Raw genomic sequence first — 14,251 nt, 5'->3', positions numbered from 1 at the left:
AACTCTGAAGTTCTTGCAGGCTGAAGAGAACCATTCATAATGGTGAGTGATCCTGTGCATGAGAAGCACAGTCCTTCCATATAAGGCTGTATGGGAAAGCCCTTATTAATTCCTAACAAAAGCTTGTAGAATCTCAGTCTCTCTTCTGCATATGCACCAGCCCTCACTAATTAGGAACTCAAGAGTAAGTGCTTGACATATATTGGAAAAGTAGTCAGCCTGAGAAACTCTTAAGGGGAACATGGAAAGATGAATGTGAGGTAAGGGAAGGAAACATGGTGCTGCCAGCAACATTTGGGCAATGTGTCATATGAATAGTATTAGCTTCATTAAAGAGAGAAACTGACCCATGGTAGAAGTGGGGAAGATGGTGGCCGAGTAGGAGGAACCTAAACTCAACTCATCCCTTGAATATAACTAGCTAACTATCAAAGCATCCTAAATACCCCAGAAATCTACCTGAAGAACAGTAGAACAAACTCCACAACTACAACTAAATGTGGAGTAGAGGCCGCAATGAAGGTAGGAAGTGCAGGACATGATTTAGAGGAAAAATGCATGCTTATTGCTGCAGAAGAGAGGGGACCCATGATCACAGAGAGGGGCAAGAGAAGAGCCCTCAGGAATGCACAACAAAAATGTTTCCCCATCCATTGGCTTGGAAAGCAAGATGGGTTCTTGCAGCCAGAGGGGCTTTAAGCCCGAAGTTTTAAGTGTCAGTGGACTGGACTCCAAGAGAGTCTAGAGATATCAGGAAATCTAGAGGCATCAGAGCTGCTCCTGGGGAAGCAGGCATACAACCCCAGGGACACACAGTGTGGAAACAGTGATCTGAATAGTGCCTGGGACACACAGTAAGGAGATTATTTGTTCTCAGAGCTTGCCCCTGAGAGGCAGCATTTATGAGAGACCTCTCTGGCAGCATAGGAGCTGACTGGTGTGATTTCTCTTCCCTGCCAATCAATGGTGATAGATCAGTGGAATAGAAAACCCTGAAATGAACCCACAACTATATGGTCAGTTAGTCATCACGAAACAGGAAGGAATATCCAATGGGTAAAAGTCTCTTTAACAAATGGTGTTGGGAAAATTAGACCATTCTCTTTCACCATACACAAAAAATTAACTCAAAGTGGACTAAAGACCTAAATGTGAGACCTGAAACCATAGATGTCAGGCAGTAATGTCTGACATCAGCCATAGCAACTTTTTTTAGATGTGTCTCCTGAGGCAAAGGAAACAAAAGCAAAAATAAACTATTAAGACTACATCAAATAAAAAGCTCTGCACAGCAAAGGAAACAATCAGCAAAACCAAAAGGCAGCAATCTATGGAATGAGAGAAGATATTCACAAATGATGTACCCCATAAGGAGTTACCCAAAGTATATAAGAACTTATACAATTCAACACCCCAAAAAATGAATAATGCAATTAAAAATGGGCAGGAGACATGAACAGACATTTTTCCAAAGAAGACATACAGATGGCTAACAGACAACATGAGAAGATGCTCAACATCACTAATCACAGACATGAAAATCAAAACTACAATGAGTTATCACCTCACACCCGTCAGAATAGCTAAAATCAACAACACAAGAAACAACAGGTGTTGTCGGTTGTGGTGAAAGGGAAACTCTCTGCACCTTGCGGGGTGAGAATGCAAACTGGCACAGCCACTCTGGAAAACAGTATGGAGTTTCCTCAAAAAGTTTAAAAGAGTTAAAAGTTAAAAATGTAAAAAAACAAAAGTTAAAAATGTGATCCAGCAATTCCATTACTAGGTATTTACCCAAGGAATACAAAACTACTAATTCAAAGGGATATGTGCACCCTGATGTTTATAGAAGCATTATTTATAATAGCCAATTTATGGAAACAGCCCAAGTGTCCGTCAATTGATGAATGGATAAAGAAGATATAGTGTGTATACACACACACACACACACACATATACAATGAATATTAATCGGCCATAAAAAATGAAATCTGGCCACTTGCTAGATGGAGATAGAGAGAATTCTACTAAGTGGAATAGGTCAGTCAGAGAAAGACAAATACCATATGATTTCACTCATGCAGAATTTAAGAAATAAAAATGAGCAGAGAGCAAAGGAAACAGTGAACAAAACCAAAAGACAACTGACAGAATGGGAGAAGATATTTGCAAATGACATGTCAGATAAAGGGCTAGTGTCCAAAATCTATAAAGAACTTAGCAAACTCAACACCCAAAGAACAAAGAATCCAATCAAGAAATGGGCAGAGGACATGAACAGACATTTCTGCAAAGAAGACATCCAGATGGCCAACAGACACATGAAAAAGTGCTCCATATCACTCGGCATCAGGGAAATACAAATCAAAACCACAATGAGATATCACCTCACACCAGTCAGAATGGCTAAAATTAACAAGTCAGGAAATGACAGATGCTGGCGAGGATGCAGAGAAAGGGGAACCCTCCTACACTGTTGGTGGGAATGCAAGCTGGTGCAACCACTCTGGAAAACAGCATGGAGGTTCCTCAAATGTTGAAAATAGAACTACCCTATGACCCAGCAATTGCACTGCTGGGTATTTACCCTAAAGATACAAACGTAGTGATCCGAAGGGGCACGTGCACCCGAATGTTTATAGCAGCAATGTCTACAATAGCCAAACTATGGAAAGAACCTAGATGTCCATCAACAGACGAATGGATAAAGAAGATATGGTATATATACACAATGGAATACTATGCAGCCATCAAAAGAAATGAAATCTTGCCATTTGCGACGACGTGGATGGAACTAGAGGGTATCATGCTTAGCGAAATATGTCAATCGGAGAAAGACAACTATCATATGATCTCCCTGATATGAGGGAGAGGAGATGCAACATGGGGGGTCAAGGGGATAGGAGAAGAGTAAATGAAACAAGATGGGATTGGGAGGGAGACAAACCATAAGTGACTCTTAATCTCACAAAACAAACTGAGGGTTGATGGGGGGAGGGGGGTTGGGAGGGGGGTGGGATTATGGACACTGGGGAGGGTGTGTGCTATGGTGAGTGCTGTGAAGTGTGTAAACCTGGTGATTCACAGACCTGTACCCCTGGGGATAAAAATATATGTTTATAAAAAATAAAAAATTAATTAAAAAAAAAATGAGCAGAGAAAAAAAAAAAGGAACAAACCAAGAAACAGACGCTTAACTATAGAGAACAAACTGATGGTTATGAGTGGTGGGGGGTGTGGTGGGGGAGTGAACTAGGTAATGGGGATTAAGGAGGGCATTTGTGATGTATGGAACTGTTGAATCACTATATTGCACACTTGAAACTCCTATTACACTACATTAACTAGCTGAAATTTAAAACAAAAAATAAACTGAGCCCTGAGGAGTTATAATACCTATTAAGAGGTGACATCAGAATTTGAAACCAGACCTTTATTCCCAGACTTGAGTTCTTAGTAAAGGAAAACTTTAAGAAGTCTCTAACCATATCTGATATTGCCTGACATATTACATAAATTAATAATCAAAAACTTGATTTCAGATTGTAAATTCAACTGCCATAAACGCTGTGCATCAAAAGTACCAAGAGACTGCCTTGGAGAGGTTACTTTCAATGGAGGTAAAATTCTTTTTCTTAATTTCCATAAAAGATCAGAAAAGGTCATAATTCTTTTGTGTATTATCTTTGTATAATGTTATATTTGCATATTTTATTTTGTTTACTTTGTTTCTTAACTTTGACTTTTTTTTAATTTAATAACAGTACACCTTTATTAGTCATTATGCCTTCCCATTTTTCCTTTAACCACCTACCACTTTGTAGTCTTATATTGCCAGTTGTGCTGCATGTTCTCTTCCATCTTAGACAAAAGAGACTTTTAACAGCCTGCTGCTGTCCCTAGAGGTTTTCATAGTTCTAGTACTTACTGACTGCCTCTGTGTACCAGGCCCTGTTCCACACTCTTTACATATATTGACATTTAAACCTAAGAACAGCCCTTTGAGTTAAGTACTTACAGATAAGTAAACTTAGGCACAAAGACATTAAATAACTTGCTGGAGAAGTGTAGCCAGAAACTTAGAGTTGGGATTCGAACCCACATGATCTGGTCCCCCCAAGTCCACAGTCATTAGAACACATTATACTGCCTTACTCTCTCTCTCTCAGTCTTTCCCTAGACACCCTTACCTGCTGTTGTTTTGTTTGTTTGTTTTCTCTTTTCAAAATTATATTAATTGTAGTGATTACCTTTTTGGAAGGAAGAAGAAATGATACTAAGCATAATTTTTCTTTAACATTTACATGACTGGTAAAAATTAAATACACGTTTTATAGGAGGAGAAGCATAAGGAACAGAAATTAAATTTCTTAAGACTTTAACTTTTTCTTTAATGGCATGATTTTTATGGATGCTGTTTAACACCATTGATAACGTGATTGGTTTTCTCATTTGTGAAATAAATGAATAAGTGTAGTTTTTCTATAGAACCAAAGTCTTCTCTAGATTTATGTTTGTATCTTTTTGTACTTTTCTACTGTTTGACAAATGGGTATCAAATACTATTCATATTGATTTTATAGTACATTTGTATACTAATGAGTTTGTACATCTTTCATATGTTGACTGGTTACTTAGGGGTTTTTCCTCTGTAAATTACCTGTTCACATGTTTTGTCCATTTTTGTGTTTGTTATTGATTTGCAGGGAGTTGTTGATAATTGTACCTAATAATTCTTTGTCAGTTATAGTTGACACAAATACCTTCTCTCAGTTGTGGCTTTTCATTTTTTTTTTAAGTAGCTTTATTGAGATAATTTTTATACTTCACACATTTAGTTTATTCACAAAGTTAGGCAGCTGTTATTACAGTCCAATGGTGGGATATTTTCATCACCCTGAAAAGAAACTGCATACACTCTAGTAGTCACTCCTCACTCTTCCCCACCAGCCCTTGGCAGCTGCCATCAACTTTGTATCTCTATGGGTCTTTCTATTCTAGACATTTCCTATAAATGAAATCATATCATGTGTAGTCTTTTGGGTCTGGTGTTGTCTCACAGAGCTTCATGTTTTCAGAGTTCATCCATGTTGTAACAATACTACCTTCTGCTTTGTCATGAATAACATTCCTGTGCATGAATATACTACCATTTTATTTATCAGCTGATGGACATTTGGGTTGTATCCACTTTGGGGCTATGGCGAATACTGCTAAGAACATTTGAGTACAGTTTCTGTGGACATATGTTTTTATTTCACTTGGGCAGATATCTGGTTGTGGAATTGTTGAGTCATATGATAACTCTGTGTTTAACATTTGGAGGAGGACTGCCAGACTGTTTCCCTGAGCAGCTGTATATTTTACATTCTTGCCAGTGCGTGTGAGGATTCAGATTCCTCCGTATGCTCGCCCCCACTTGTTCTTGTCCATCATTTTGGCTGTTGCCATCCTAGTGAGTGTGAAGTGATAGCTCATTGTCATTTTGATTTGCATTTCGCTGATGGCTAATTGATAGGCACATCTTTTCACATGTCTGTGGGCCATTTTTACATCTGCTTTGAAGAATATCTATTATTCCTGTTTTTTGCCTTTTTAACTTATTGTTATTTGTTTTTTATTGAGTTGTAAGTGTTCTTTAAATATTTGAGATAGAGGTCTCTGATATATGTAAATACTTTTCCTCTTCTTTGGGCTGTCTTTTTACTTTCTTGAGGTATCATTTGCAGCACAAAATCAAGTCCAGTTTATTTTTTTTTAATCACTTGGGTTTTTGGTGTTCTATCAGAAGGCTTGGGATAACCCAAGGTCACAAAGATTGACTCTTGTGTTTTCTTCTAAGAATTTTATAGGGTTAGTTCTTACATTTAGACCTGTGATCCACTTTTTATATTTGGTTTAAAAAAGACGTCCAGTTTCACCTTTGTGCATGTAGTTACCCAGTTGTACTAGCACCAGTTTTTGAACATTCTGCTTTCTTTCTTTTCTTTCTCTAACAAATTGCCTTGGACATTTGTGGAAAACCATTCAACCCAACATACAATAGTGGTGGCTAATCTTTTACTTTGCTTTTAGTATCTTTTGACATATAGAAGTTTAAATTCTAATTAATTAAATTAATTTTCTGTTTTATAGTGTGTGAATTTTATATCTTCCTCAAATACTACTTTGTCTTGAATCATAAAGATATTTTCCTAGATTTTCATTAAGCATTTTAAAGCTTTTTTTCTCACATTTTAGAAACTCTTTCTCTTCAGACATATTGATCTCCCATTAATATAAAACTCTGAATTCATTTAAAACTTTGCCAGAACCTTCCAGTCTGGGAGCAGATACAGATATACCAATGGATATTGATAGCAGTGACATGAACAGTGATGGTAGCCGGGGCTTGGATGACACAGAAGAGCCATCTCCTCCAGAAGATAAAATGTTCTTCTTGGATCCGTCTGATCTTGATGTGGAAAGAGATGAGGAAGCTGTGAAAACAATCAGGTATGTGTGTGCATGGGTGTGCCACGAGCTGCCGCCGGATGCAGGCTTAGTACAGGAGCTCCCTTGAGAAAGAATCTCTTTAAATGGACCCTAAAGTGTAATTTAAAATTGATTTAAATTGTTGCTAATTCTTTTACATGCACAACAGGATTTCTGAAAGAAATTACATCATTCTTGCCATCCACTCAACATGGGAATGTGTGAGAATCTTTGTTTTCCTGAAGAGAAAAACACTTTATTTAAAGGTAGTCTAGATGTGATCTCTCACGGTGGAGCAGCCACCACAAGGTGTCAGAATTAACTGACAGTTAAAGGAACCAGTTTCTTCATAGAGGCAGATTACTGGGTGTTCGAAACACCAGTACGAATGTATACCTACAGATGTTGCACAAAGATGTTGGTGATGAATTTGGGAGTGGTTAATTAGGCTATTAGCACTTTGTAAAAATGCTATTGGATTATTAAACTTGTAAATATCCCCTTACGTTTATAGAAATTCAGTTTTTCTATGTATACTTTATAGGATGTACTACTTTGTAATGAAATGTTAATATTTTGGCAGGTTTTGTTTTTCAGTGGCAACCAGGAGGTATCTAGAGAAAGTGGATCATTTATCAATCTCACATGGCTGAGTGGTCCTTTAATCATTTTGGCTTATCATTAGATTATAGCTATTACTGTCATTCTCATTCTAAAACAAAATTTAATGTTTACCCAGTTTGGAGACTATCCAGAGAACTTAAATAGCTTCTAATCATGAATACTTCATAATTTAAGAGCAAATATTTGGGGCGCCTGGGTGGCTCAGTGGGTTAAGCCGCTGCCTTCGGCTCAGGTCATGATCCCAGGTCCTGGGTTCAAGCCCCACATCGGGCTTTCTGCTCAGCAGGGAGCCTGCTTCCTCCTCTCTCTCTGCCTGCCTCTCTGCCTACTTGTGATTTCTCTCTGTCAAATAAATAAATAAAATCTTTAAAAAAAAAAAAAGAGCAAATATTTAACTGAAATTGAAAAACCATGTGTTTTCACATTTATGCCCCAAATTGTTCTTTTCCTCTAACTATGCTGTTCCTGGCCCATGTTTCAGTATTACCTGATTTGACTGGTGCATTATTTATTATTTTTATTTTCTTATTTGTTATCTGTAAACATTTGACTTTCAGTGTCTTCTGCTAGAAATACTTTTTGCTAACAACATGAATAATGGAATTTGACCTTTGAACCATGTAAATTTGGGTGTAGATATACCTACTTTTTACTTTATTATGAATTTACTAATTAGCCATGCTGCCTAGGGCAAAAGCAGCTTTCTCAACAGCAATCCCAAATGAGATTGTGGTAAAAAGTTTGAAGCCTTTATTATCTAAGGGCTCCGACCCTCTCCCAGGCTTCATAATTTGCAGTTAGGGAGAATTCTTTCTGCTTTGTGCATTATTTTGTGTTATGACCCATCAAAAAATATGAGGACTTGTAGTATTATCTTAGTCTTTTATAAATCAACTGTGTGTCATCATAATGGGATTATTTTCTTAAGCTATTTCTATAAGGTATTTTGAAAAATTATAAGCTCAATTATCCTAAAAAGGGCTGGTGAGTTTAAAGTATTTATGTGATTTTTTTTTTAAAATTGAAATTATCAACATTTTATTGATGAATAAACATCATTGATGATGAACTCTAAATGTTTTTTAGTCCATCAACAAGCAGTAATATTCCGCTAATGAGGGTTGTACAGTCCATCAAGCACACAAAGAGGAAGAGCAGCACGATGGTGAAGGAAGGGTGGATGGTCCATTACAGCAGCAGGGACACCCTGGTCAGTAATCACAGACATTGTAATATGGTAGTGAAACTTTGTTATGTGCTTTACTTTATGCATTTTTAAAATCAAAATAAGAACGAGATCTATATTAAGGCATTTTAGTACACTAGAACTGTAGTGACATTTGTAAAGAGTTTTCAAAAGGCAGAACTTTGAAATATTTTTACAAACTAGTAGAGCAATAGAGATTCAGAAAGTATCTGGGGATACATCACCAAATACAAAATCTGTGAAAGAAATAATTGATAAGATGGACTTCATTACAGTTAAAAGCTTCTGCTCTGTAAAAGACAGTGTTGAGAGAATGAGACAAACACAGACTAGGAAAAAATATTTGTAAAAGAGACATTTCATGAAAGACTTCTCCAAAATATACAAAGAACTCTTAAAACTCAACAGTAAGGAAACAGCCCAATTAATAAATGAATCAAAAACCTTAACACATACCTCACCAAAGAAGATACACAGATGGCAGATAAGCACATGAAAAGGCGTTCCATATCCTATGTCTTCAGGGAAATGCAAATTATAAGAGCAGTGGGATGCCACTACATACTGATTGGAATGGCCAGAACCTGAACACTGACACCACCAAAGGCCGGCAAGGATGTCGATAGAGCAATGCAAACTTTCATTCATTGTTAGTGGGAATGCAAAATGCTATGGACGCTTTGGAAGACAGTTTGACGGCTTCTTACAAAACCGAACATATTTTCACCATATGATCTAGCAGTTGCATGCCTTGCTTTTTACCCAAAAGATATGAAAACTTAGGTCCACACAAAAACCTGAATATGGATGATTTCGATAGCTTTATTCATAATTGCCAAAACTTGGAAGCAACAGGATGTCCTTCAGTAAGTGAATTGACAAACCGTAGTACAGACATCCAGACGATGGAATATTATTCAGTACTAAACAGCAGTGAGCTATGAAAAGACAGGAAGGAATCTTAAATACATATTACTAAGGAAAAGAAGCCAGTGTGAAAAGGCTGTATACTGTATGATTCCAACTATGTGACATCTGGAAAAAGCAAAACTATGGAGACGGTAAAAAATAAGGGGTGGGGGGTAGCAGGCAGGTAGGCATGAATAGACAGAAAGAACACAGAATTTTTAAGGCAAGGAAAATAATCAATAAAATAAAATGATGTAAACCTGTCATTATACATTTGTCCAGACCCTAAGAATGTACAACACTAGAGTGAATCATTACGTAAACTCTGGACTTTGTGATTATGATGTGTCAGTGTAGGTTCATTAGTTGTAACAAGTGTACAATTCTGAATGAGAATGTAGATAATGGGGAGGCTTTGCATGTATGGGGGGCAGGGAGTACATGAGAAATCTCTGTACCTTCCGTTTAATTACGCTGTGACCAAAAATGGCTGAAGTCTTCATTTTTAAAAATAAAGGGGCATGTTAAGAAAAAAACAAAAACACATATCAAAAAACAAAAGCAAAGACAAATGACAAACTGAAAAAAGTATCCCGAAGTCATAATTCATTTCATTTTAAAAAGGATTAATTTCATAATATGTAAGGATGACAATAAATTGATCAGAAAAAGACCACACAGCACAAAGAATGGGCTAAGAATATCAGCAGAGTTCATAATCAAGGAAATACATATGACTCTTAAACATAAGAGCTTGATCTCATTCTTTTTTTGAATTTCAGTTTCAGATCATTGAGTCGCCTATACCCTCTTCCCCCCCCAGCTCAATTTTAAAAATTTAATGTAGTTTAGTTTTTTCAGTGTTCCAAAATTCATTATTTATACAGCAGACCCAGTGTTCTTTTTTAATAAAAAGTACAATTTACAATTTCACTGAATTACCAGCTTTTATTTATCAGTGTTGCCAAGATCAAAGTAATATAACTATATTAGTGAAGGTTTGAGTAAATAGGTACTTATGTTCCTGATGATACTATAAATTGGGTCAAATCTTATGAAGGGTGATTGACATTGTCTAGCAAAATTACATGTGTATATATTTTCTGATCCAGCGAGCCAGATTAGAAATGCAGCCTCTAGGTAAATTACCTATCTGCGCATGTGTACCATGTATGTATTTGAGCATGCATGCATAAAATTCTCTAAAAGGATGCCTAGAAATCTACTACCATTGCTTACTTGGAGTGGGATGTGAATGGTGGCAGGAGTATACTTGTCACTCTGTATCCTTCTTATATTTGCAGAATTTTGACCCTCATGAATTTTAAACCTACAGAAATACAAACTTATGAGTAGAAATGAAAGGGAAAGGAAAGGGACAGGCACTTTGGAAGAACCATTATTTTTATACCACAGACTTTTATGTCCTTTATTTTATAGAGAAAGAGGCATTACTGGAGACTGGACAGCAAATGTCTAACATTGTTTCAAAATGAATCTGGATCAAAGTATTATAAGGTAAAAATTATACATATTTTGAAAAATATGTACATTGAAACATTATATATTTTCCAAATATTCAAGTAATATTCATTAATTATTATATTGGCATATACCTATTTTGACTCTGCCTAATATCATGTATAGAAGGCACTGTTAAGTTCGTGTTGAAATAACTGTCCCACACCCCCCATTTCACCCCTCACAGTAGCCCTGCTGCCCAAAGTTGTTTTTCGTTGTGTGTTCCTTTGGTTTTGGCTTGCTTGTCAGGTTGCTACTGATTGCCTTTTGAATGCTGTGATTTAGGTTGGGCAGTGTAGTAAGTCCCATGATCGTCACCTGCCCAGAAGAGGCCACTGTGGGATTTGGTGTTCTCTACGCTCCATTTTATCTGAGGCCCTGATCCCCAGAAGCAGCTTCTTCACCTCTGTCTAGTCTTCTTTGCTTGGCTTGCTCCACCCTTTGCGTGTCAGGGACACCATACAAAATAGCAGAGTGTAGCAATTGTATCCTTAAGAAAGAGAATAGAAACTAGACTTGCTTTGATCTGGTTGGGTTCTTTTAAGTACTTTCTTTGCATTAGGGAATGGATTTCCTATAAATACTTGTTACATTTATGGGCAGAACCAGATGGAATGCTTGAACAACCTATACTAACATTCTACTTTTGCTCTTATTTTTGCTTTGTTCTTCTCTGAGGGCTGTATCTTGCAGAAGCCTCTGGTAGAGAAGTAATTATTGAGTTGATTTAATGAGAATTGGAAAGTGACAAGTGTTGGATATAGTGGCAGTTACCCTCCAGGATCCTCTCCTTCCTTACAGTCTAATGACCTGCTGCAGGCCTGAATCACTGGCTTAGTTATCATGCTCCGTGCTCTGCCTTTGGCGTTGTTGGGCATGCAGATCATTCCAGGCAGATACTATCATAAGACTTGACTGTGTGTTCCATGTACCACATACTTGTGTTCATCTTAATGCATTCATTAAAAACGCATATCTCTGTTTAGTGTATTTGAAAATAAAAACAAAGATGTATTCATATCTTTTAACGCTTAATTTTTTGCTTCAGGAAATTCCACTTTCAGAAATTCTCCGCATATCTTCGCCACAAGATTTCACAAACATTTCACAAGGCAGCAACCCACACTGTTTTGAAATCATCACTGATACTATGGTATACTTTGTTGGGGAGAACAATGGGGATAGCTCCCACAATCCTGTTCTTGCTGCCACTGGAGTTGGAGTTGATGTAGCACAGAGCTGGGAAAAAGCAATTCGCCAAGCTCTCATGCCTGTTACCCCTCAAGCAAGTGTTTGCACTTCTCCAGGGCAAGGGAAAGATCACAGTAAGCAATAAGCTTGTTGATGGCTTTTCTCCCCCTCCCTGGTTCTTAAGCATTTTGTGGGTATGGTTGTGTTTCTGCATGTATTTCTTTCTTTCTTTCTATCTTTTTTTTTGTTTCCTTTTCTTTTTTTCTTTTTCTTTTTAAGATTCACTTGAGAGAGAGAGAGAGAGAGCATGAGCAGAGTGGAGGGGCAGAGGGGAAAGCAGACTCCCTGCTCAATCTCGATCCTGATCCCGGGACTCTGGGATCATGACCTCAGCCGAGGGCAGATGCTTAACCAGCTGAACCACCGAGGCACCCCTCTGTATATATTTCTAATGCTTACTTTAAGCTTCATCTGTACTAACCAATATTGTTAGTTAATTCCTTTGTATAGTTATGTTATAGTGTATACATAAACCCCTAGAGCTAGGTTCCAGAGTCAGTTTCCCTACATTCAAATCCTGGTTCTGCCAACCTGTTATATGATCTTAGGCAAAACCTTACCTCTCTGTAATAATACCTACTTTATAGGGTTCTCAGCATTAAAGGAAGGAGAACCAGTGTTTGGTATCCATAACTCTCATTGGATTAAGCAGACTACTAGCATTTTGCTTTATGGTGGGATATAAACAGGTGATAGAGTATTATGGTTCACATCATACTTGTGAAATCTATGAAGTCACAAATGCCATTTTTCTTTTAACTGAATTTAAACATTCAGAAATACTAAAAAAGTATTAAAACATGTTCTTTGCACCAACAAAATTTATAAAATAAAACCTAAATTTGATAAAGGATCAAGTGAAAGCCATAACATAATGTCACTTTTATGCTACTGGTGTTGTTATTTATGGGGAAACATCATATATTAGACAAGTATATTTAAATCAAATAGGTATCAGCCAGTTCCTAAATGTGCGTTATTTCAGTTCAGCACTATTATTTCATGCACCTGTTCTTGGCATTATACTAGGCTCTGAGCTAGAATACAAAAGAAACACAGAAATTAAGGGAGAAAGGACATACAACGTAAGCGTTAAATGGTAGCATAAGGCAGTAGAATGCAGAAATGAGTAATGCGTTATCTGGGGGATGCAGATATGGATAGGAGGAGGAAGCAGAGACTTTATCATAGAAATAATCTGATTGGAACCTTGACCTTGGATCTCAAGTAGGTTAGGAAAAATCAAAAGGGAAGGGTGAAGGGGATAGTGTTACTCTAGTTAAGGAAGACGGGTGTGATCAAAGGGATGAAAGTAATGACTGTGAACGTGTTTGGTGTTTAATGCTCTTAGAGGATGAATCAGATGGATATTTACAGTGCTTCTTAAGTTTGGGGGGATTTTAGGCAAATGTCTGATATCCTAATTGAAGTCATGGACCTTTTCCCCCAGAAAATGATACAGGGACATAAACATAAATGTATGTATAAATTGGGATATAGGAATATTCTCTGTTCTCCAGCCCATCCATGGACCTCCTCCCTCAGTATAAGAGTCTCTAAAAGCGGGGCGCCTGGGTGGCTCAGTGGGTTAAGCCTCTGCCTTCGGCTCAGGTCATGATCTCAGGGTCCTGGGATCGAGCCCCGCATCGGGCTCTCTGCTCAGCAGGGAGCCTGCTTCTTCCTCTCTCTCTGCCTGCCTCTCTGCCTGCTTGTGATCTCTCTCTGTCAAATAAATAAATAAAATCTTTAAAAAAAAAAAAAAAAGGAGTCTCTAAAAGCAGAATGACAGAGGGGTTAAGAGTGAGGATGGTAGGGCACCTGGGTGGCTCAGTGGGTTAAGCCTCTGCCTTCGGCTCAGGTCATGATCTCAGGGTCCTGGGATTGAGCCCCGCATCGGGCTCTCTGCTCAGCAGGGAGCCTCCTTCCCCCTCTCTCTCTGCCTGCCTCTCTGCCTACTTGTGATCTCTGTCAAATAAAAAAAAAAAAATCTTTAAAAGAGTGAGGATGGTAGAGAATGAAAGCTGCTTACTGGCTGTGATCTTGGTCTTTGCAGTCACTAATCTAAAGTGGGAATAATAATAAATGCATATAATGCACTTAGCACAGTTCCTGACACATTGGTAATACCATTCCTGGGTTGCTGGCTGCTGCTATTGATTTTTCTGGAGTGGAGTTCTAGGAAGCAATAGAAGATAAATCTAGGTGGAGTTAGTTACACAGCAGAGGCCTTTGAAATAAAATCAGTACTGACTTATGCTAGGAAAA

At 37.7% G+C, this 14,251-nt stretch overlaps 1 protein-coding gene across 2 annotated transcripts in view; it reads left to right on the top strand.

The window, feature by feature from the left end:
- The window catches only part of PRKD3 (protein kinase D3), an 83,292-nt gene that overhangs the window by 50,332 nt on the left and 18,709 nt on the right, over positions 1–14,251 (top strand). For both annotated transcript variants that reach the window (XM_047746820.1, XM_047746821.1), the window contains exons 7-11: positions 3,543–3,620; positions 6,312–6,495; positions 8,185–8,308; positions 10,655–10,732; positions 11,784–12,060. In XM_047746820.1, the coding sequence (XP_047602776.1) occupies positions 3,543–3,620; positions 6,312–6,495; positions 8,185–8,308; positions 10,655–10,732; positions 11,784–12,060 (741 nt within the window). The remainder of the gene's footprint in view (positions 1–3,542; positions 3,621–6,311; positions 6,496–8,184; positions 8,309–10,654; positions 10,733–11,783; positions 12,061–14,251) is intronic.

This window comes from Lutra lutra, chromosome 9 (genome assembly GCF_902655055.1).
Source record: "Lutra lutra chromosome 9, mLutLut1.2, whole genome shotgun sequence".
Taxonomy (NCBI): Eukaryota; Metazoa; Chordata; class Mammalia; order Carnivora; family Mustelidae; genus Lutra; species Lutra lutra.
Note: the sequence above shows the minus strand (reverse complement) of the source record. Positions and strands in the feature narration are given on the sequence as shown.